Source organism: Astatotilapia calliptera, chromosome 17 (genome assembly GCF_964374335.1).
Source record: "Astatotilapia calliptera chromosome 17, fAstCal68.1, whole genome shotgun sequence".
Taxonomy (NCBI): Eukaryota; Metazoa; Chordata; class Actinopteri; order Cichliformes; family Cichlidae; genus Astatotilapia; species Astatotilapia calliptera.
Genome location: NC_137438.1, coordinates 14,406,011 through 14,431,994, shown reverse-complemented (window position 1 = coordinate 14,431,994; position 25,984 = coordinate 14,406,011). Strand labels below are relative to the sequence as shown.

Genomic DNA, 25,984 nt, shown 5'->3' with positions numbered 1-25,984 from the left:
TTAATGGAGATGATGCAGGTGAAGGGTGCAAATGCTGGATTTGAATTAGCTGAATTCAAAGCAATGTTCTCCCACCATTGCCTGGAGTTAGAATAGTGGAGCTCAGCCACAGTGACCCTTATGGAATAAATGATGCACACAAGGTCACCAGGTATATGGTGCAAGTTTGTGTTTGTGAGAGGAGGATACAAAGTTTACACTTAAAAAAAAAAAATCTGTTTCACTATTTGAAAATGCCTGTCCGACGCTTAAGCGAGGAGAGTGTGGGTTTGAGTCGTGGGTGGATTTAGCGTTATCCAGCTGTATTAGCCTCAGTATAAAGTGGCATGTAGAGCCTGCAGGCCTGCAGCCGCGGCAAATGGCAGGATGTGAATGGAGGTTGAAGGCCAAGGCTCCAGGGAGGGCATTAGAGCTCACAATGCTATTCCTATCGAGCAGCGCCAACTCATTCCTGAAGGAAGGCTTATACAGTGAACTCTTTGATTTTCCAATTCATTATATTCTCCCACTGAAAAGCCTGGATCACCTGCACAGTTACAGAGCTGGACTTATCGGTACTGTCTGTGGAGGAGGAAATCCAGTGGGGTCCGAGAACCCACTAACACTGAGTTATTTGGTCATCAGCAGCTACCTCCGCCTCCTGATCCCTCCACGCAAAGTATACACTTTCACTCTGCATTTTTTCCTTTTTCTTTTTTTCATTTAAGCAGTGTTTTATTCAAGACTGGAAATTAGTCAAGTAAATCTTTTCTACACACAGCCTCTCACTTACTGTGCATGTTCTCTGCTGCAACTACTTATTCTGTTTAGCAACAATTTAGCAAAATAGCTGACACAACAAAAGGGCAGGCACTCAGTCAGCCAGTGATCTTAGAGCTATTTGATCAGTTCATATGAAAGTTTCATACCTTTAATTACATTCAATATAGGCACAACTCAACTCTTATAGTATGGACACCCTACAACAACAGAGCGAAAGCTCCAGCAATCAGACGACCCCGTGTGAGCAAGCACTTGGTAACAGTGAAAAGGAAAAATCTCCTTTTAATAGGAAGAAACCTTCAGCAGAACCAGTCTCAGGGAGGGAGGAATCTGCCGTGACCACTTGGTGGGTGAAGGAAGTGAGACAACACACATTGGAGAGAGCCAGAGGATTATTAATAATGATTAAATTCCAAGTGGTGTATAAACACAGAGAGGGAAGAAGACACATTCAGTACATCATGGAAATCCCCAGTTGTTTAGGTCAGTTGCAGTGTAACTACGGGGGGTTCAGGGTCACCATATTTTAAACCTAATCCTGTAAATTTCTGTCCCCTAAATCTAAACTGGGAACTGGTTCCACAGAAGACAGTAGATTCTTCTGCTAAAAAAGAAAAAAAGAAAACAGGTAAAATAACAAAAAATGTGATTCAAATTTAGTTGCTCTTGCTTGTAAGATTTCTTCCTTTTGCACTTCTGTAAGAATTTTACAGCAATGTGGAGAAGCTTCTGGGAGTGCATTAGAAAAGTTGCTTATCTAATGTACACTGTTTTCAAAGTAAACTGCAAGTTTATACATTGTTACGATCCATGATCATGTCCCATGTCTGTTTCCATGGTTCCTGCCATAAGAGTGTGTGTGGGTGTGTGCAGGTTTCCCTCCTAGGTGTGTGTGTGGTGTGCGGTAGCTGTTGAGACAGGTGGAGACTGGAGAAGTTCCAGGGATTATCGGATGGCCTCTTAACCTCCAACTCACCTCACCACTCCCCTTTTCTCCTCTGTACCCAGTAAAGAGCCAGCTGTTTACCAGCTTTGAGTGTGTGTTGCTTCAAATTCAAATTCAAATTTTATTTGTCACACACACAACCATACACAGTATGACATGAGGTGAAATGCTTGTAGCTGTGCAATGCAATGCCCGACCATTAAATGACAGTGGTTTTACAGTATTTGCAATTTATAGGTTATACAAAATTTACAGATTTAACTTAGAAATTTACAGTAAAAAATGTGCAAATAGCAGAAAGAGATATTAATTATAGGAAGTGTGCATGAAGAAAAACCAGAGTGCGTGTGGTGATGTGATGTGTGTGAGAGTCCAGTCCCATTTTCTTGGGAGTAGCAGGAGTGGGGAGTCACACCTATGTTGTGTCTAGGTCTAGGCAAGGGTTGTAAAAGACATTTAGTAAAGACATTACATTTTGTTTCAGTGGCTTATTTTTACATCTCATGTCTAAATACTGATATCTTCTTTGTCATTGTTTATCTTTCAGATATCCAGAAATGCATGTTTTTTTTTTTATTCTTAGTTGTGTCTGTATCTATCTGTCAGTGATTTGTTGTTATGAGAGACTGGAGAGAGTCTATTATGTTTTCTTTAAACCAGCCAGCTGGATGAGTCAGAGTTCTGGAAAAGGTGAGGGTCGTGTAAACAGTCAGGACAGCACTAGTCTCTACAGTGTGCAGTCTAGAAAAATGTAGTTTTTGTAAACCACTCAGTGAAAACAAAACATTGGTGCTCAAAGATCTCTAAATATACCACAGTCAGTTGCTGAGCTCTGAAGTGAAAATGGACAAATGCAAATGGGTTTTAGGTTCAAATCTTCCTTTTAGTGGCATCTAAAAAAAACAACAACATTCTTTTGTTGAGTTGGCTCACACACACACACACACACACACACACACACACACACACACACACACACACACACACAGATAACATCAAGGAGGAAAACACTATACAGACAGAAGCAGGAGGATAAAAAGATCGCCATGACTGTTGGCAGCATTATTAATCACTTTGTTGCCCTGCCTCAACCAACGCTGATGGTTCTGCTGCAGTTCCTTGCAGTTTATATCAAGTTAGGATCCCTAACATAAGAACATTGTTTTTAGAGCATTAAAAAAACACAGCCAAGCATCCTCAAAATGTCAAATTTTGGTACAGTAGCAATTATTTAAATTAGCCAATTAAACCAAAGAAAACTAATCATTCAATTTGAGGTGAAATGGACTTACCTTGGTTATTAGGCAACAGCTGCCAGATGCCAGAGGCGCACGAGATATTGACCACCTGTCCCACCTCAGCATGATACCAGCACTGAAGGTTGTCCCAAACTGTTGGACAGCCTAACAAGGAAAGACAGTAATTACCAAACATTATAGAGTCTCAGTTAGCAGCACTAATACTTTCACAGCACAGGTGAGTAAACAGAAATATTACATATGGTCAGACCATCATCAAAACAAAAATATACTTGCTGGACAAAGACACAGTTCTTGTAGTTCTGCCTCTGCACACCATCAAATGCTTCAAGTCAAACAATTGCAATGTGACTGAAGTGCAGATTTTTAGCATTAATTCCAAAACTTTGCATTAAAAGCTTAAGAATTACAGGTTACAGATTAGAAATGACAGATTTTCGAGCTGTGTTCAAGTGCTCAAAAATTATTAGACCATTGACTAATAAGCAGTTTCATGGGCAGGGAAGACCTGATCTATGAGCAGACATAAGTAGATATAACATATAAAGTTGATTAGATTGTTGAATTTTTATTTCACTTTAATTAGTAATATTAACCCTGCTGATCTTTCATCTGCCATTTATGACCTTCCATTTATTCACAGCTCCTGATCCCCAGATGAACTTGTTTCTCACTATAATGTCAACCTCCATAACCTTCTTAACACATTTGCTCCACTTAAACACCGAACTGTCTCATTTTCCCGTTCAGCACCATGGTTTACTCTTAACCTGCGCCATCTCAAAGCTAAAGGACGCCAACTGGAACGTCTGTTCAAGAAAACCGGACTTACGATACAAGAAATGTATAACAATCATATCTTGTTGCATAAGGATTGCATTGCTTCAGCCAAATCTGCATACTATTCTGGTTTAATCAGTTCTAGTGAAGGTAACTCCAGGTCTCTTTTCATTGTTTAGTAAAATTACAAAACCTCCGGACTCATTCTCCTCTCATATGAACTCTGCTGACTTTTGCAACTCTCTTATATCTTTTTTCACTGATAAAATCGCTGATATCCGCCAACTTAACTCGGTAGGAGCATCTAACTGTCAATGGTCAATGTCAGTGGTCAATAGTAACTTTATTGTCCCTAACGGGAAATTGATTTGCAGTATGTCCATACAGAAATATAAAAAACAAACAAACACATCACATACACACAAAAAACAATATAAGCCCTGAGAAAACAACCTAAATTTTATCATTAAAGAAAGTGCAATGTGCAATGGCAACAACACTTATGGTTTAGTGTTATTAACCATGATAATAGCAGTAGGTAGAAAAGACAATCTATGTCTTCACTGCAGGCACTTTACAACAACGACCTGAAGGAAGCAGTTGAAAATCATTAAAGAGAGGATGATCTGAACACAACAAGACAGAGGTTGCCTTCCTCAGCACCTGCCTGTTAGAAAATTTCACAAGCTGGACCTGAAATCTGACCAGACACTTTAACCAGGTTGCTAAATCTGGTCTTATTATTCAAGGACATATTACCATACCAGGCAATGATACAGAAGGTTAAAACAGATTCAATAAAACTTTTATAAAAAACGAGTCATCATTTCAGATGAAACATTAAAACCTCTCAACTCCTTAAAATGTACAGTCTTTGTTGAACCTTTTTCACTGTAGAAGCAAGATGTGACTAAAAGGACAGAGCCGTATCAAGAACAGCCCACAAATACTTATAACTGTCCACCAGTTCAATCGCTGCACCATTTACCACTGTTAGCGCAGGATGTGGGGATGTCTTCCTGAAGTCAATAACCATGTCCTTGGTTTTCAAGGTGTTGATCATTAAGAAGGACTGATCACACCACGAAACAAACTCATCCACAACAGGCCCATGGGAATCCTCTTCACCATGAAGGAGGCTTACAATGACTGTGTCATCTGCATATTTAATGAAATGCCTGTTGGCCTGTGTACTGCGACAGTCTTTAGTGTACAAAATATACAGTAGAGGAGAGAGACAACAACCTTGTGGTGAGCCAGTAGAAGAGTTCAGTTGTTTGGAAAAACAGCGGTTCACACACTGAGATCTGTCAGTTAAAAAGTCTAAAATCCAACCAACCAGTTTAAATCAAGTTTAAACTGGTTAAGAAGTTTATCAACTAAAAGATGTGGCTGGATAGTATTAAAAGCTGAAGAAAAATCGATAAATAAAAGCCGAGTATGAGCTTTAGCACCATCGAGATGGCAATAAAGGAAATTCAACAGAGTGACCACTGCATCATCAACACCTCTACGAGGCCTGTATGCAAATTGTAGTGGGTCTATAAGATTTTCTACTTGCTGCAGGATCTCCTTCCTGACAAGTTTTTCAAAGGACTTTAGGAGGCCTAAAATCATTTAATGATGTAGGTTTTGTGGTCTTAGCAACTGGAGAAATAATTGATTTTTCCCATACCTCTGGAACCTTCTGCAGCTGAAGTGATAAAAGAAAGATGTAATAAAAAAAATACTGCATAATTGCTCAGTGCATGTTCCAAGAACCTGGTCACATATACTTAAGGACCTGGACTTTTATTAGTCTTACTCATTTTAAAAAGATTTTCCACCCTTCTTTCATCAAAGAACAAAGCGGGGGGAGGGGGGCTCTGGTGCTCTCTATTAAGAAATCAAGTGTATTCCTAAAATTATAATTATCAATGAATCTCAAATAAAATCTATTCAGCTCATTGGCTAACTGAGAGTCTGAACTAAAACCAGGGAGACTTATCTTATTACAGTCACTGTAACAGTGACCAGTCATGTGTTTCATACCTGCCCAGGCAACCCTTAAGTTATTGCTACCCATCTCCGCCTCTACCTTACCCTTGTATTTTATTTTGGCTTTTTTAATTTCTGATCTGATCTCCTTCCTAATTTCTCTTACTTTCAAGATATTCCCTTCAATAAAAGCTTTTTTCCTTTCATGAATCAGCCTCATAAGGGCTTTTGAAGACCATGGTTTGTTATTAGGGAAAAATGCAAAACCTTTGAAGGAATAATCATGTCTCTGCAAAAGGAGATATAGCTGCAGACAACGTCAGTGAGTTCATTAATGTCTCTACATGATTCTGTAAACACCGACCACTCTGGTCGCACCTTTTATGGAACTGTAACATAGATCCAGAGTCTTATTGAAGCGCGTGGGACAGTTCACATACTGATAAAAACTGCTCAGTGTTTTCTTCACATCGCAGCGATTAAAGTCCCCAAGAACAATATTAGGGGCCTCAGGAGAGAGATTGTAGTGAGTGGATGACGTTGGAGATGGTGCCAGTCGCATTCTTAGGATTCGCTTTAGAATGGATGTAAACGACGGTGACGTTAATCTGTGGGAATTCCCTCGGCAGATAAAACGGCCTCAAAGACACAGAGAGGAACTCAATGTCAGGCAGACACACTTGTTTACGAACAGTAACGTTTTTACACCATTTCTGATTTATATACAAACACACCCCTCCTCCTTGAGATTTCTGGGTGGCTCCGGGGTCTCGATCCAGATGTATGGGAAACCCGAAACCCTTTAATTCCAGAGAAGAATCAAGGTCAGAATCCCTGTGAATGCCATTAGACATGTATCTCTGTAGTCCCGTAAATGTGCGACATTCAAATGCAGTTCATCCAATTTACTCCTCAGTGAGGAGTAAAGTGTATCGTATTTTCTTCCTCAATCGCTGACGTAGGCCTCCCTTCTTACCCCGCTTCCTTGCTTTGACTCTGTTAAAAACAAGAGTGCCCCTGTGGTTACCAGATAATCCAGAGCTGGAAAACACTGGAGGGTGAAAAGAGTCCAGAGACGGGCCTTTCCACCGAAGATCCAGAAGAAACTCCCGTGAGTATGTAACTGTTTGTCAGTAGCAATGACTCCAAACAACAGTCAGGATTGCCAATAAAAACATGCGAAATAAAAACCCCATCTTCGTTAAAAGAAGTTCCACAAAGCACAAGCGGATGCTGTAGGATTTCCTCATGCTCAAAAAAATAAAAACATAACTCAAGAATGAAATTAAATAAGTTAAAACACTGACACTGACAGACAGAGACAACCTGCTGGTCGCCGCAAGAGCAGCGAAAACAAACTGTGAAGTAGACTTTGTTTTCCTCACTGTCTTCCTCCCAGTTATTTTCAAGTTTTACTCTTCCCTCCATAGCTGATGTATTAAATCTTATTCAAAAATCAAAATCATCCACTTGTCAGCTCGACCCTCTTCCCACTGTATTAGTTAAAGCTTGTCTTCCCTCATTGGCTCCTCTCATAGTATTATCCACGCTTCCCTTAACACTGGAATTATTCCTCCACCCCTGAAAACTGCTTCTGTCGCTCCAATTCTCAAAAAGCCTGGTTCAGATCCCAATAACTTTGATAATCTCCACCCTATATCAAACCTCGCCTTTATTTCGAAAATCCTTGAGAAAGTTTTTGCCTTCCAGCTTCACTCATACCTCAACGACCATAATCTCTACGAACAATTTCAGTGCCCCTCCCGAAAATCTCCTGGAGCCACCATTCTCCCAAATTTCTCCCGATTTTCCACTCGGACAACAAAATTGAAAAACCATATCCCAGATTGGCTCAGGCAATTCCAGTTTCCAACAATGGCTACTACTGGTGCAGCTACTTAGTTTTAATATTACTCTTATTACTCTTTGTGGGTCACAAAATAAACTTTTAACATATTTTCAGGCGAGAATGTAGCTGTGTAAACTTCAAATATCTGAGCCGGGGAGAACAGCAAACTCCCGGCACATCGTTTTCAAACCCCCGCGGTCTTTCGCTACTCAGGTTAAACATGATATATAAGTCACTTAAATAACTTAAACATGTTATTGTTTTATGTGTTCATGACTAAATCAGTTTGGCTGAGATTAAAGTTATTAGATTAAATTAGATTAAATAAAACTTTATTAATCCCTCGGGAGGGTTGCTCCAGGGTTTTCACACAGCTGAGTAAACGTCAAACAGAGAACTGATTAAACAGAAGTCCAAGATGGTTGAGAATTTACGCCAGCGTCAGGTTATACTTTAGATCGCAAGGAGCAGACAGCAGAGTTTCACTCCACCAAGAGAGCTCATGACATAATTCTGAAGGCTGGACCGTCCAATTTCACAGTCGCTCACTTCCGGCCTACTCGGCCTTCGGAGGACCCGGCCCACTTAGACCACGAAGGCTGAGTCCTCAGGTGGACACAGCCTGTGAATTTGGACACCTCTGCTGTTTCCAGCCGGACAATAATAACGGTGACATTTAACCTATTTACCCGATAAGTAAACATTGCAAAATTCAAGTTTATTGTGTATATACGTATATGTATACCACTCCCCCCCAACAGCCCTTTTGAATGTCTCCCTAATTCTGAGGTCTCAAGGTTGGCAAGTATGTTATTTGGTCTCCCTAATAAGTCCCTCCATAAACTTCAACTTCTTCAGAATTCTGCAGCTCGGGTCATAACTCGTACTCTCTTAAGAGACCATATTACCCCAATTCTTCAACAGCCTCACTGGTTGCCCATAAAAGCCAGGATAAACTAAGATAAAATCTTAGTTCTCATGTTTAAGTGTATTCATAACCTTGCCCCTCCTTATCTCTGTGATCTGCTTCGTATCACCACAGTTTCCCGCTCTGTCAGATCTTCATCTGCCACTCATCTTGTTGTTCCTTCTGCTTGCCTTACCACTATGGTAAGCTTTCAGTCACTCTGCTCCTCGGCTCTGGAACTCACTTCCTTCAGCCTTAAGAAATGGATTCTCTTCCCTTACTTAAGTCACAACTCAAAACCTACTTGTTTAACCTGGCTTACTCGCTTTAAAACTTGCTGTCAAATCGTGGGGTTTTTTTTGTTTGTTTTTTTAAATTTGTTGTTTGTAGTTGTATTTTGCTGGTTTCTGTATTTTAATTTATTAGAATCTATTTTAATCTACTGTTTTATTGATGTTGTTTTCTCTTTGTAAGGTGACCTTGGGTTTTAGAAAGGCGCCCTCAAATAAAATGTATTATTATTATTATTATTATTATTATTATTATTATTATTATTATTATTATCATCATCATCATCATCATTAGTAATTTTAAATACGAGTTCAAAAGAGATGCCTGTGCAAGTGAGAGGAGCCATCATTAGATTAGGAAAAACATGAACCATAAATCCATGAAAGAGAAAACATTTGGATTGGTCAACTCAAAAACTGATGTGTTCTTAAAAAGAATAAATGCCAACAGCATCAAAAAAGTGCATGATGATAGATGTATTTACATAGTAAAGAAAAAGCCTGCGAGTCATACAGTTGCATTCACAACTGGAAGTAATTCACTTGATCTTCATTAGTTTGAAACTGAAAGCTGGTTGTTTGTTGACTTTCCGGGCCCTGGTTGCCTTGGTAGCCCTTGGCAAAAACGTATTTACTACCAAGTAATATCTCAATCCATGCTGACATTGGTAATCGCTTAAGCTGTTTGCCAGGAAGTTGAGAAAACTTTATCACCAATTTGTGTCACCTGTAGCTGCCAAATGTCATTCACTATCCATAGTCTCTGGTCACCACAACACTGCAAATGTTCCCAGTAGGGTCAAAAGGTAAATCAAGAATGTTCTTGAGGAGGCAGGTGTTTCACTTTCAAAGTGTAAAATCAAGAGACACCATCCTGAATGTAAAAACAGGTTTGCAACAAGGTGCAAATTCCCTACAGCAAAATAACAGCATACTCTTCAATGGCAATGTCAGTCCTCCTTCAGCCTAGCCCAGCATGCTTTTATTAAAAGTAGTTATTAAATATAAAATTGAATGCAGAGAGACCCACAAACAAGCAGCAACTTAAGGGAAAATAAAGGTTTGATAGACATCTCACAGGAGGAAATGCAGCATTTAGTAATGTCCATGTGTTCTAGGTTTCATGTAGTCAGTCACTGAATTTGGATTTTTATCCAATTATTAAAAACGATTTTATCTTTTAATATGATATTTCAAATCATGTGTGTGTTCCAATAATTTTGAGCCTCTGAAAATGTATAAGTATAAACATTTATAAAAAGCCTATAATTCCTAAACCCATCCAGCCATTCGTTCTCTTCTGCTTATCTAAGTTGGGACGCCTTCATGATTTCACTTTACACATATTATTCAATTTTTTTAAACATGAGAACATTAGTCTTTGACTAACCTAGAGTGTTACAGTGAAGGTTTTGTTTTTCAGGGCATCTTAAAGAGTAATGTGATACTTACCAGGTCTTAAAATGAGATAAATGCAATCTCAGCTGAACAATAAAGCATGACACATTTCACTCTGTCATTATTTATTTAGCAGAAGACAACACAACGTACAGAACCAGTGCGTGGAAACACTAAGCACACCGTTATTGCTCCAAGAGGAGTTAGGAGTGTAAAACAGCAGCCAGGTGCTGATAATTAAACGCACATGAGTAACTGCTCAACAGCAAGTGTGATGACCTTTATAAAAGTTGCTAATGTGGCTTCAGCTCAAACTCTACGGGTCTCAGTTAGTATGTTAAATATTTAAGTTCACGAGAGGACAATTAGAAAAAGATTAATCAAGTACGGCTTGTTGGTAAGACAAGACCAAAGTGGACATGTTTGACCATTATGCAGAGTGCCATATTTGGTGAAAACCAAACACAGCATATCTGCACAAACATCTCATAGAAACTGGCAAACATGTTGGTTGAGGAGATGTAATTTTGGATTTGTTTTGCAGCCACAGGACCTGGACACATTTAAGTCATCAACCGTGAACTCTGTATGAAAATGATTCTATAATGGAGTGTGAGGTTGTCTACCCGACAGCTAAAACTTGGCTAGAATTTACAGTTAGTTTTTTACATTTTGATATACTTTGTTAATACAATTAACCTGAAATCACACAAAAACCATAAAAGTATGAAAAGGTTAGATTTTTTTTTCTTTTACTCTGACGAACCAACCAACATGTCTAACAAATCATTTTCAAAACTTGAAATGCAAATATATATTTTAATTTTTTTAAATTTATGCACAAATTTTGAACACAACAAAGTTACATACAACTATTTATATAACAATGCAGCCAATACCTCGGATGTTTTTTGTACAATTATTTAAATTTCTTTACAGAAATGGAGACCCAGTGAAACAGGCTGCATCTTGCTGTTACATCATCTTAAAAGAGTCATTTGCTTTGGACACACCGGCGCACCTGTCAACTCCAGATACAACTATGTATAAACAAATGCTCAATGAAGCAACATTTTGAAGAAGAATGGGCCAAAATTCGCCAAAAATGATGTGATGGGGTCATAAAGTCATAGAGAAATGACTTCAAGTTACTGTCTGTGAAGGTTCTCAGTCATCCAGGTCATCGTAGTCAAAGGAGCTTGCAAAGAAAAGCGTCTGGACTTCTTTAAGTTGCTTGAAGACGTTTCACCTCTCATCCGAGAAACTTCTTCAGTTCTAAGGTCAAATGGTGGAGAGTCCCAGATATAAACCTAGTGGGAGAAACCCCCCACAGAGGGACAAAAGGACCCCCTGATGATCCTCTAATCGCCTGAGCCAAGGTGTGAAACTGGGTGTGGGTCCCAATCAGCCAGAGTTTCGGGTGTGTTCATTGTGAAACCTGGCCCCACCTTATCATGCGAATTCCTGAGGTCAGATGGCCCAGGATGTGAGTGGGCGTTAAGGCGTCTGGGAAGGGATCTCAAAACTGGATTATAGATGGCAGAGAGTTGGTGTCGTAAACCCCCACCTCTGTTCAAAGATGGTCGCTCACAGTGGACATAGATGGCTTCTTTCACTCCTCTTTCAAACCATCTGTCCTCTCTGTCCAAAATGTGAACATTGGCATCCTCGAAAGAGTGTCCTTTATCCTTAAGATGCAGATGGACTGCTGAGTCTTGTCCTGTGGAGGTGGCTCTTCTGTGTTGTGCCATGCGCTTGTGAAGTGGCTGTTTGGTCTCTCCAATGTAGAGATCTGGGCATTCCTCGCTGCACTGTACACCACATTGTTAAGTCTGTGTTTTGGCGTTTTGTCTTTCGGGTGAACCAGTTTTTGTCTGAGCGTGTTGCTGGGTCTGAAATACACTGGGATGTCGTGCTTGGAGAAAACTCTCCTGAGTTTTTCTGATACACCGGCTACATAGGGGATGACAATGTTGTTGCGTCTGTCCTTCTTATCCTCCCTCGCTGGTGTCTGGTCTTCTTTTCTGTGCCTCTTTGCTGACTTTAAGAACGCCCATTTAGGATAGCCGCACGTTTTGAGTGCTTCCTTTACATGTGTGTGTTCCTTCTTTTTCCCTTCAGGCTTAGAGGGAACATGTTCTGCCCGGTGGTGTAGGGTCCTAATTACTCCAAGTTTGTGTTCCAGAGGGTGATGGGAGTCAAAGAGGAGGTACTGGTCCGCAGAGGTGTGGACTCGAGTCACATGACTTGGACTCGAGTCAGACTCGAGTCATTAATTTTATGACTTTAGACTTGACTTGAAAAAATGTTGTAAGACTTGTGACTTGACTTAGACTTTTACACCAATGACCTGGGACTTGAATTGGACTTGAACCGGTTTACTTGAAAAGACTTGATATTTCACCCCAAATATAAAATTTAACATGCATATTATATAGAGATTGAAAATGTCATTCAGGGGTAGAACCACAAAGGATTCTGGGAACTTGTGGCAAGAGGTACTAGGCTTTCAATTGAAATCAGTCACACAGCGATAAAAAGAAACACAAAAATGTCAAGAAGCCGTTGTATTATTAACTGCAATAGCCGGTCACATGACAGCCACGGGAAGCCGACGGGTAAAGAGATCGGTTGTTATCGGATTACGTCGTTGAAGAGAAATTGTTCGAGCCATGTTTCCGAAGTAACAAAGAGGCGACGGATGGCCTGGATTGCAGCCATTCAAAGACCAAATATAACGTCCCAGAACACTCCAGCTCACAGGTTAGTCTGCTCCAAGCATTTCCACAAAGGTCAGTCTGCTGTTGTAGTTAACACATCATTTTCTTAACATAATTGGTGATATAGGTTACAAGCAAGTCTGGCGCTGAACAGAAATTGTCGCTCCTTTGTTTATTGTGCATAAATAGTGAATTGTCCTGACACAATATTGCGTTTCGCTTCTGTTATTATGGTACATTGACAAAAACATATACTTTTATTCACAGGATAAAACAGTTTTTTTGTATCACTAATTGCCCAGTACCATTACAGCATACAATATTGTTGTCACTGCTACATTTCTGTAACGCGTACCAGAAATTATTTCCACTGCTAATTAATTACCGTTGAGCTCAAAGGTCCTATTAATAAACGGTTAACTAATGTGTATTTATGAAGACGATTTGTGAGACTGGTAAACTTATGATAGGTACGATGGTCTTTCGTTCTACACGGTGCATTTCAAGGTGTGAAGTTGGTCACACCCGATCCTCCAAGGAGCTGTCTTCTTGCAGTCGTTTTCTGACAGTCTCCATGGCCTCCGTTTTCTGGAGACTGTCAGAAAACGACTACAAGAAGACAGCTCCTTGGAGGACAGGACCAACTTCACACCCGATCAGATTTGCACACTGTTAGACCTCTGCCTCACCACTACATATTTCAAATACAACGAAGGCTTTTACACATGTTCCCTCTAAGCCTGAAGGGAAAAAGAAGGAACACACACATGTAAAGGAAGCACTCAAAACGTGCGGCTATCCTAAATGGGCGTTCTTAAAGTCAGCAAAGAGGCACAGAAAAGAAGACCAGACACCAGCGAGGGAGGATAAGAAGGACAGACGCAACAACATTGTCATCCCCTATGTAGCCGGTGTATCAGAAAAACTCAGGAGAGTTTTCTCCAAGCACGACATCCCAGTGTATTTCAGACCCAGCAACACGCTCAGACAAAAACTGGTTCACCCGAAAGACAAAACGCCAAAACACAGACTTAACAATGTGGTGTACAGTGCAGCGAGGAATGCCCAGATCTCTACATTGGAGAGACCAAACAGCCACTTCACAAGCGCATGGCACAACACAGAAGAGCCACCTCCACAGGACAAGACTCAGCAGTCCATCTGCATCTTAAGGATAAAGGACACTCTTTCGAGGATGCCAATGTTCACATTTTGGACAGAGAGGACAGATGGTTTGAAAGAGGAGTGAAAGAAGCCATCTATGTCCACTGTGAGCGACCATCTTTGAACAGAGGCGGGGGTTTACGACACCAACTCTCTGCCATCTATAATCCAGTTTTGAGATCCCTTCCCAGACGCCTTAACGCCCACTCACATCCTGGGCCATCTGACCTCAGGAATTCGCATGATAAGGTGGGGCCAGGTTTCACAATGAGCTCACCCGAAACTCTGGCTGATTGGGACCCACACCCAGTTTCACACCTTGGCTCAGGCGATTAGAGGATCATCAGGGGGTCCTTTTGTCCCTCTGTGGGGGGTTACTCCCACTAGGTTCTCGGATGAGAACCTAGTGGGAGTAACTAGGTTACTTCTCGGATAAGAGGTGAAACGTCTTCAAGCAACTTAAAGAAGTCCAGACGCTTTTCTTTGCAAACTCCTTTGACTTCAAGTTACTGCTGCTAAAGTTGGCTCTGTAAGCTATTGAATCATGAGGCATACTCATACAAAAAAAATGTATGTAACATGAATGTTCCTATGTGTCACGTTTGTGCCATTCCATACAGTAAAATATTGTATGTCCTGTTGTTACTCCTGTAGCTTTGTTTTAGAAGTTCCTTCATTAGAACATTGAGATTCTGCAGGTACTACAGGATTCAGGATTTCCCCACTATGGGAAAGTGAAAAGGCATTTCATTTGGTGTCGTCCTCAGCCCTCCTCTCTACCCACACTCTGTCTCTGCTGTTCCCCTCACTTGCCTGATGAGCTCTCCCTGCAGTCTGCATTGCTCCAAGCGAGGGAGGCATGGAGACGGTGGCAGAGTTTAAAAGAGAGCAGTAATGAGGATTCAGTCTCTCCACCACCACGTCTCATACATCAAAGCTCCTTGCTCCTGTGTCAATTAAAAGAGCTATGCAAAAAGACACCCCGCCACTCATTCATAATAAAACACAGCTCTTGGCTAGTGCTGGAAGATTGGCTGCCAAAGCAGTGATGAAGCAAACATCGGACCCCCATAACCCCCACCACACCCACCGGCTTCTGCATCACAACTATTGTCCATGAACACATTAACTTAGACTAAGCATATGCTATTTTGAAAGAAAACAGCATGTTGTTAATCTAAATTCGTTAATGACCCTCCAAGTAATGAACTGCCACAAAGAGACTAAGGACTGGTTGGTACTAATGAATGCAGTGCTTTTATTCAACTTGGCGTGTGTAACTGCACTCCATAGGCAGGATGGAACCCTTCATATGTAGCAATAAAAGCATTACAGGATGACACAACAGATGAATGGCTGGTTCTTCTTACTCAGTATTATTAGTTGCGATTTGTGTTCTATTAGCAGAAAGTATCCATAGCAGAAAGACCTTTGTTTTTTCATGCTGTCAGTAATTACTTCCATCAGAGACTCCATAATTCTAGTAGGATCAATGGTCTGTGTGACAGATTGATGTAAAGAGCATCATTATGCTCACCATGCATGAACATCTTATTGATGCACACCTTTGCACATTTCAGCATAATAGGCCCTATGGCAACAAGGCAAACAAAGTCTCTGGTTTCTAGGTTTGTGTCACAGTTTTTTTCATTGTCAAACAATGTGATTTTTCTTCATCATAATAATGCATTCATACAGGGCTGACATAATAAAACAAAACAAAACAAACAAAGACAGATCCTAAGAGATGTGCACATGATTAACAAGTTACCCACAGCCTTAGCGTAATATTTTGTTGAACATTTGCAGAGATTAGTTAAACACACACACACACACACACACACACACACACACACACACAGTAAGGTGGTGAGGTAAAGATTTTAATTTTGTTGCTGTTTTTTCTTAGATTTGTGGATTGGGATTTTTGTAAAGCGGCACCCTCCAGGGCTAAAGTAAGCTGCAGCGGGAAGCTGATAGGCTTCACCTCTGCTAATTCAAGTCACTCAACTTGACCACTTGACTATGTTTGGGCTGTCTGTGCCTTTTGGAGCATTTCTAAGGAAAGTATGTGGTGATTATTAAGGCCTACTATTTGGCATCGGCCATCCAAGAAGGTTGTCCTACAATTTTTATGAGTGAATTTCTAACTTTTATTTAGTCTGTTACTAATTAGCAGATGTGGAACTATGTGTTTTGCAGTTTTACAGTTCATAGATACAGCCTACTAACCAAGTTTGCTACAATTAACTGATAAATATGCACTTTAAGCTCTCATGGGCACTTATGGCTCAAAACATAAGGGTAAAAAAGATCAATGAGAATTCAAAAAGCATATACAAGTAAACAATAACTGTCTGGATTAGCCTGACGAAGGTTTCATCATTTCTGACGACAGCTGAAGGAAAATTACACTAACTTAGTGTCAGTTAAAACATATTTCCTGTATACCCCTTACACTGTCTTTACAATATCTCGAGATTATTCCTATCTGGCTACAACTACCCCCTGCTATAACTGTCCAGTGTTTCATGGTTCAACAAAAAGCATGTACATTGCTGCTGCTGTGACAGTACTACTGATATTACAAAAAAGGGACCTTTGATACATGTACCACAATATCTGCCCTTTATTATCATTGCATTGTGATGCAGATTAAGGCATAAAACCTTCATGTAATGAGTTAATTTAATGTGTAAAGAAAGTACCTATATTTCCCAACAGTTTTCACTAGCATTTTCATTTGCAATACCGGTTCATTGCATGAAAAACAATTTAGCTACTATAATTCATAATTTTTACACTTGGCAAACCCACAGTTTTCCGCATCAGTAAACCAACAGTAGCTTCCTTGTGTCAATATTAACACAATCAGATTATTTTGACTGTTAATAATTTAATAATGAATTTACTAAAATGTCAATGAATAATGTCAATCTGACAATCGGGGATACTACTATTACTAAGACATATGAATGTATTTTAGATTTAGCTACTCAAATTTTCTGGAAAATTAAAAAAAAAAAAAGAATTATTTGGAGAACTCTGTGAAAGTAAGGAACATTAGTGATTGTACAAGAGTTTATGCAATAGAAGTATTTTGGCTGTTTACAGTCTGAAGCAACTGAGCAGCATGGTGTAAGTGTATCAAGGTAAGAAATAGGACAGGGCTCCAGAGTCTAAATACTGGTGGTTATGATTACACTTAACAGATGGCTCACAGAGACTTTGAGTAAGGCTCTGTACCTCCAGGAAGAGATGTAAAACTGAGAGTTCCACAGAAAACGGTTTGAATAGTGTAATAACTGGCTATAAGAAAATTGAGAATGAGAGGATTGTGCAAAGGTGGAAGTGACAGAACAGAGAAGCAGGAATAGCCCAAACATCAAGCTATGCAGACAGACATCAGGAACCAGATCATGTAGATTTTTCTCCCTTTAGGCTAACTGCTGTAGTATTAATATAGATTTTATGAATAGTATATAGCAAATTTAAACTGTACACCAAGCCTAAGCTGAAGTTTTAGAGGAAAACATTTTTTTTTTTTTTTTTTGGGGGGGGGGGTAACAAAACAAAGTTTAAAATTTCAGCTGCCAAATCTCTCTGCCAATGGACAGCTGAAAGAAACAGAAAATGGTTTTGGTGTGCTTTACATGTCCTGTTTTAACCTTGACGGCCAAATTGTCACTCTAATGATTACAAATCCTTTATTTATTCATTTAGGAGCCCCTGCCTTATGTTCTGGGCTTCTGTAACAATGTAACACAGTGCATTGTTTCTAAATCTCTAATTCATATTGCAATGTGCTGGCTATTTGCACTCCCCACCTGAATTAAACCAAATTTGTACATCAAACGTTTAATGTAGCATCACAGTGTGTATTTTCTACTGTCAGATTAACTCGCTACATGTTATAACTTAAATCTTCTTCCTTTGGGTTGTTGAATATTGATCCATGATTTCTATTGTTGTCCTATGTTGCTTTGCCAAGAGCTTTTCTTTTTCATGTGCCTCCTGTGTTCGCCTCTCTGCCACATTGTTTGTAAGAGTTCAGTCTCGGTTCGTCTTTTAGTTTATTTAAGTTTTACTTTAAAGGGTGGATTCTGATCTAGACAATGGATGTAGCTACGACAGCTGCTTTGTGAAGTAACATTATGAGGCTTTGATATTACCATCTTAGTGTTTTAAAGTCAGGTGTGATCTGATAGTGGGTCTGATAGTGAAACCCACATGCATACTGGCTTGTCAATCAAGTCATTAGCCAATGTGGCTTGGATAATCTAGGGTCAATCAGACTCCGTTTTTTACTCATTATGATCCAAAATGAGTGACTGAGCCCATAAACTCAGGAAAGTGATCAAGTCTGAAGGCTGTTTTCACATATTCTATAATGCCTTCATAATACATGTTCTGTTTGTGTGAGATATAATAGAAATGACTACTTAGTGGTCACGTCTTTTGGTGTCCATATCTGTGTCTGCAACAGTGTATAATAAAGGCTTAACACTGCAAGTCTTTCTGCAACAATGTATAAGGTACCATCTTGATACAGAGTTATAGTGGTACACTGGTCCCCATTAAAAATAAAATAAAATAAAGTTTAAGTGAAAATATATAAATGCCAGAATTGCATACTCAGAGAGTAACACTAACCATTAAGTACAGTCACTGGCTGCACACATTAACAACAGCACTCCACTAAATGATCTGAGCACTTGGTAAATCACTAAGACATTTACTTCAGTGGCTTTAACAATAGCCTCCAAAGAGCTATTCATTTTGGGGCTAGACTAACCTGTGAGAATGATTAAAACTGTATAATGACAATAAACTAATTCGAAAAGTTAATATTCTCCATTTAGGCTTTGAAGTGAATTAGTATTGTGAGTGATCTCGCCTAAAAAACAACCAACTCCCTTTTCTGACCATGTAGAAAGAAAACCAGATTTGGAAGTACCGACTCTGTCCAAAGTGCCCCTAAGGCAGGGCTGTAGAGTGCGACCAAATTTTTCAGTGGTGCGACTAAAAAAAAAAATTTGGTTGCACCTGTGCAACCAACTGTTTTGCTGTTTTGCTTCCACGACTATTAAAATCACACTCCATGCACAGCTGGCTCTCTCTCTATCTCTCTCTGTACTTCAAGAACAGTTTCCCGTCTCCAATCTCCGTTTTCTGTATTATTCATTCGCTTATTACCCACCAGTCTACCGTTGTTTACAGCGCTGTCGGCTGCTGTCTTTTTCTTTTCTTTTTTTCACTTGAATGACCTCGGACAAGAAAGCCTATTTTTTCTGTTGTTCAATACTGAAGAAATTTGAACTTTATATGCAGAACATTGTAGAATATTTTTAAGGTTATCTGCTATAAAAAGCCAGACCAGGAAAATCTCCTTCATGTTTTTCTGTGTTTTATTCTCAGTTACTTTCGCACAAAGGCATCTGCCGTGATGTTCACAATTCTGATGAAGTCAGTACTGATAAATGATCAGAATTATAATATTTCTGACTGTCTGAGGCTAAGTTGAATCGAATCGGGACTTTGAAAACCGGAATCGAATGGATTATAGAAATCAGTGATGATACACAGCCCTAGTGAGCAGCCTAGGCACGACAGAAGTGGATGTAGCTGTAATAGGAAAAGAACTATTGCTAACTTTTCTGTTATGTTAAGGCCTGATCCTTCTGAAATTCATAGCCAGTGCTCTGACACGGTGTCATCAATCTTTGAATGCTGAAAAAGCACAGTGTATCCAGAAAAACACATTATATTATATAAATTATTATAAAATTTGTGTGTGCCTAACTTTTGTGCCGGTACGCCAAACTTTTTAAAGTTAGGCGTACCGGTACGCCCATGGCAAAAAGTTAGTCTAGAGCCCTGCCCTAAGGTTTACATTTCAACATGGCAATCCTAGCAGAGAAGAAGAGATTTAAACTATTCCATCCACAGCTCTTTGAATATGTTTAATTCTCCTGCACTCTACAAATTATATTTCATCTGCAAATTGGGTATAATCCTTTCTTCAAGATGATCCAACTCCTTACAACAAAGTGCAGAATGAGAACAGCTAATACCTCACATTTTATATCTTCCTTACAGATTCACTACTCTTGGGATTCTTTCCACTTTGTCTACACACTGCCTTTTCGTTTTCGAGAATGATTTATGTTCCAGTTTTGTTTCTTTCCTAATATCATTTGTTATTCTTATGTTTGTTAGGATTTGGACATGCTGGGGTTTGTTTTTTTCTCCCTCTCCAAGATTTCTGATTTCTGTCAGACTTCTGGGTTCTCTCATCGAGCCACCATATTTCAGAATCAGCTGTGGCAACAGTTCTTTGCTAGATCATTGTCTCTGCTATTGTGGTAACGTGACCTGTTCCTAGTGACTTCAGATAATGCATTTCTTAGATAGACAAATCTAAGTTTCCTTGTTGGTCTCCAGTATTCCTGAGAGTTACATTTCACCCTCCAGAAGAATTGAGCCACTGCCAAACACTTGCTCACCTGCTTCTGATCTCACTTACCTGGACTCCGCTGTTCCACCTGTGCACCCGCCAGCACATTCTCCCCTGCTCAACAGCCGCAGTAAACATAGTCATGCCTACAGTGTGACAAGTAAGCTTCACCTCCCACTATTGATGATTCAGTATTTGTTATCAAGCCCGGCCTCCTTTTAAAATTTGGTCTACCTCCTAATGCGCTATAATCATCTGATAACAGTTCATATGATGGGAAGGAAATGGTGGAGTGGTCTATAAATTTTAAGGAGCTTAGTTATGGACATTGCTTTTTTATCATCACATTCTTGTCTTTTGGTGAGACAAAAATAAAAGTAAACCGTGTCCAGAGCAAATTTGACATGTAACCAGTGTAATATAAATAATAAAAATGGCAATAATGTACTTCAGTTCATTCATGATGCATTTCCTGTGGACGAGAAGCACAGAAAGAAGTGCCTGGTGACACTTAATAACCTGATTAGATGTCATCTAAACACATGTGCTGGCTTGTACAAGAATCCTGTAAATTGCTGTATTTATTTATATGTTCCATCCATCCATCCATCTTCATCCGCTTTATCCGGGGCCGGGTCGCGGGGGCAGCAGCCTAAGCAAAGAGGCCCAGACCTCCCTCTCCCCAGCCACCTCCTCCACCTTAACCGGGGGAATACCAAGGCGTTCCCAGGCCAGCCGAGAGATATAATCTCTCCAGCGTGTCCTGGGTCTGCCCCGGGGCCTCCTCCCGGTGGGACATGCCTGGAACACCTCACCCAGGAGGCGCCCAGGGGGCATCCTTGTCAGATGCCCGAACCACCTCAGCTGGCTCCTTTCGATGTGGAGCAGCAGCTGCTCTACTCTGAGCCCCTCCCGGATGGCCGAACTTCTCACCCTATCTCTAAGGGAGAGGCCAGCCACCCTTTGGAGGAAGCTCATTTCTGCCGCTTGTATCCGCGATCTCGTTCTTTCAGTCACTACCCACAGCTCGTGGCCATAGGTGAGGGTAGGGACGTAGATCGACCGGTAAATTGAGAGCTTCGCTTTTACACTCAGCTCCCTCTTCACCACGACGGAACTCATCCCCGACCCGGAGTGGGCACTCCACCCTTTTCCGGCTGAGAACCATGGCCTCAGATTTGGAGGTGCTGATCCTCATTCCCGCAGCTTCACACTCGGCTGCGAACCATTCCAGTGCGAGCTGGAGGCCCCCACCCGATGAAGCCAACAGAACCACATCATCTGCAAAAATCAGAGATGAGATTCTGAGGCCACCAAACCGAAAGCCCTCCGCCACTTGGCTGCGCCTAGAAATCCTGTCCATAAAAATTATGAACAGAACCGGAGACAAAGGGCAGCCCTGGCGGAGCCCATCACCTACCGGGAACGAGTCCGACTTATTGCCGGCAATGCGAACCAAGCTCTTGCAACGGTTGTATAGGGATCGAATGGCCGGTAGCAATGGGCCAGACACCCCATACTCCCGCAACACCTCCCACAGGACACCCCGAGGGACACGGTCGAATGCCTTCTCCAAGTCCACAAAACACATGTAGACTGGTTGGGCAAACTCCCATGCACCCTCAAGTATCCTGGAGAGGATAAAGAGCTGGTCCAGTGTTCCGCGACCAGGACGAAAACCGCATTGTTTCTCCTGTATCCGAGGTTCGACTAACGGACGAACTCTCCTTTCCAGCACCCTGGCATAGACTTTCCCAGGAAGGCTGAGGAGTGTGATCCCCCTGTAGTTGGAACACACCCTCCGGTCCCCCTTCTTAAAGATGGGGACCACCACCCCGGTCTGCCAGTCCACAGGTACTGCCCCTGATCTCCACGCAACATTGCAGAGGCGTGTCAACCAGGACAGCCCTACAACGTCCAGAGCCTTCAGGAACTTGGGGCGGACCTCATCAACACCAGGGGCTCTGCCACCAAGGAGTTGTTTAACTGCCTCAGTGACCTCGCCCCCGGAAATTGGCGGGTCATTCCCCTCATCCCCAGACTCTGCTTCCTCCTCGGAAGACGTGTCAGATTGAGGAGGTCCTCGAAGTATTCCTTCCACCGCCTGACAATTTTCTCAGTCGACGTCAGCAGCGCTCCGCCAGCACTATACACAGTGCAGGTAGAGCACCGCTTTCCCCTCCTGAGACGTCTGACGGTTTGCCAGAATCTCTTCGAGGCAGTCCGAAAGTCTTTTTCCATGGCCTCTCTGAACTCCTCCCACACCCGAGTTTTTGCTTCAGCCACTGCCCGAGCCGCATTCTGCTTGGCCTGTCGATACCTGTCGGCTGCCTCCGGAGTCCCACAGGCTAACCAAGCCCGATAGGACTCCTTCTTCAGCCTGGTGGCTCCCTTCACCTCTGGTGTCCACCATTTGGTTCGGGGATTACCACCACGGCAGGCACCAACCACCTTGCGGCCACAGCTCAATGCAGCAGCTTCGGCAATGGAGACGCTGAACATGGTCCATTCGGACTCAATGTCCCCAGTCTCCCTCGGAATGCTGTTGAAGCTCTGCCGGAGGTGTGCGTTGAAGATCTCGCGGACTGGGGCCTCTGCTAGACGTTCCCAGCACACCCTCACTACGCGTTTAGGTGCACCAAGTCTGTCCAGCGTCCTCCCCCGCCACCTGATCCAACTCACCACCAGGTGGTGATCAGTTGACAGCTCAGCCCCTCTCTTTACCCGAGTGTCCAGAACATATGGTCGCAGGTCTGCTGATACGATTACAAAATCGATCATCGACCTACGGCCTAGACCGTCCTGGTGCCACGTGCACTTATGGACACTCTTATGTTCGAACAGGGTGTTCGTTATGGCCAAACTGTGATTAGCACAGAAGTCCAATAACAAAGCACCGCTCGGGTTCAGATCAGGGAGGCCGTTCCTCCCAATCACGCCCCTCCAGGTCTCGCTGTCGTTACCCACGTGAGCATTGAAGTCACCCAGCAGGACAACAGAGTCTCCAGGTGGAGCACCCTCCAGCACCCCCCCATGGACTCTAAGAGGGCTGGGTACTCTGAACTGCCACTCGGCGCATAAGCGCAGATGACAGTCAGGACCCGTTCCCCGACCCTAAGGCGCAGGGAACAAACCCTCTCGTCCACCGGGAAAAACCCCAACGTACCGGCAGCAAGCCGAGGGGATATTAGAATACCCACCCCAGCCCGCCGCCTCTCACCAGGGGCAACTCCAGACTGAGACAGAGTCCAGCCCCTCTCCAGGAGACTGGTTCCAGAGCCCAAGCCATGCGTAGAGGTGAGCCCGACTATATCTAGCCGGTACCTCTCAACCTCACGCACTAACTCAGGCTCCTTCCCCACCAGAGAGGTGACATTCCATGTCCCTATTGCCAGTCTTGGCAGGCGGGGGTCAGTCCGCCAGGGCCTCCGCTCCTGGCCGCCACCCAGCACACAATGCACCCGACCCCTATGGCGCCTCCTGCGGGAGGATGGGCCCATGTCTCCTCTTCGGGCTGTGCCCGGCCGGGCCCCATGGACTAAGGCCCGGCCAGCAGACGCTCGCCCTCGGGCACCCTCCCCGGGCCTGGCTCCAGGGCGGGGCCCCGGTAACCCTATCCCGGGCAGGGTAAACTGTTCCCTCTGTGTCCTTTTCATAAGGGTCTTATGAATCGCTCTTTGTCTGGTCCCTCACCCAGGGCCAGTTTGCCATGGGAGACCCTACCAGGGGGCAAAAGCCCCCAGACAACATAGCCCCTGGGATCCCTGGGACACACAAACCCCTCCACCACAATAAGGTAGCGATTCAAGGAGGAGAGGCTTACAGCACCAGGTATTCCCAGGCAGTCTCCCATCCAAGTACTAACCCAGCCCAGCCCTGCTTAGCTTCCGAGATCAGACGAGGTCAGGCGTGCTCAGGGTGGTATGGCCGTAAGCTTATTTATATGTTAAATTGTATAAACCATGTCTTTAGTAATTACATTTAATATAGGAAAAACAAATGTGAAACAAGCTACACTTGTTTTATCTCCGCAGCATGTTCTCAGTTTGTACTGGACAGCTAGACCAGCTGTGTGTGAAGGTTCAAATGAAAGAGCAAATCTCCTTATTCACTTGCTCATTTCATTCAGCTCTGCCATTACTGAATGATGGCTTGGGGATAGAAGCTCCTCTGATATTTAACTTTGGCTCTGTTTTTAATCTCACTGTTTTTTCTTAATTGTTCTCTTTTCATTTTGTCTTGTAAGCATTATTATTATTATTATTATTATTATTATTATTATTATTATTATTATTATTATTATTATTATTATTATTATTAATGTGGCTGGGTGTGGTTTGTGGCTCAGCTACAGGGGAGGGGTGGAGCAATGGGTTCAGGGTGTGGTGTCAGGGAAAGCTAGCCCACACGGCTGTTCTCCATCACCTGGTCATTCCTCCCTATAACAATAATAATCATGCTAATAATATATTGTGTATGCATGGGGCTTCAATTAATATACAACCCTTTTGGTCTATCTAAACTTTTTGCTCTAGGTAAGGACGCTCAGCTAAACAAAATTTAACAAATGGTATCATCCTTCCAAACAATAGTAAAGCTGGTGACTTTTATTTATTTATTTTTAAATCACCCTTTTGCAGTATTTGATTATTACTATTAGAATTGTGGCTGCTTAGACTGACAGGTCTGGTCACTTGTGGGATTATAAAAAACAACATGTTGGTGGCACAGAATGTTAATTTTGAAGCTTTGAGATGAGATTTTCCTGCCCTTTGCAAACTTAGGTGCAAAAAAAACAAGGCGTGTCAGCTCCAACCATGATGCCACAGGTCATTGGCTAACAACTTGTGCTGACAAATTGTTGGCCAACGAGTGTTTCATACCACAATCAATCCATCATTTTGAAAAGATTTACAAAACAAACTGAACTATTTATTTAGTATGACCCCAAACAAGAGACTGACCCCATAACATCACCAGCAAAGAGACAAGGTACTTTCGGATTGGCTTCATTTTTCTGACTGAGAAAGTATGTCCATGTTTTATGCTTTATGGCGAAATGCTAGAGTTGGTGCTTAAAAGTGTGAATTGTGTAATTGCAAACGATAGTTTATTTCACGTAACTTAAGCCCATATTTTATAATTAGTATCTATATGGAAAGTACTTGACTGCGAAAACAGTTCTAAGGACATTACAAAATCATCCTTATAATTTCCCAATTGGAAGCAGAACATGTAACTCTGAACTCTTTGAAACAACACAGCCATCTCTGACTCAGCATTGCGAGCATCACATGGAGGATTGATTTGGAACACATGCTCTGCCAGAGGATGACTGAGGATGACACCCTCTTTGACCTTCCAGATGTCAACTGTCTTTGAAACTATCTGTCTCACTATAAGGAAACAGCAATCCAGAAAAACCAGAAGACAACCACTAACCTCAAATCACTGTGTGTTGCTTCATGACATTAT

General features: G+C 41.9%; 1 protein-coding gene and 1 non-coding gene across 2 annotated transcripts in view; both read right to left on the bottom strand.

Moving 5' to 3' along the window:
- The window catches only part of ghrhrb (growth hormone releasing hormone receptor b), a 75,426-nt gene that overhangs the window by 30,115 nt on the left and 19,327 nt on the right, over positions 1-25,984 (bottom strand). Inside the window, exon 3 of the mRNA XM_026147033.2 lies at positions 3,001-3,111. Within this exon, the coding sequence (XP_026002818.1) occupies positions 3,001-3,111 (111 nt within the window). The remainder of the gene's footprint in view (positions 1-3,000; positions 3,112-25,984) is intronic.
- LOC113009829 (5S ribosomal RNA) lies at positions 24,326-24,444 on the bottom strand. Its single transcript, XR_003270253.1, has one exon. It is a non-coding gene; the product is annotated as a 5S ribosomal RNA (ribosomal RNA).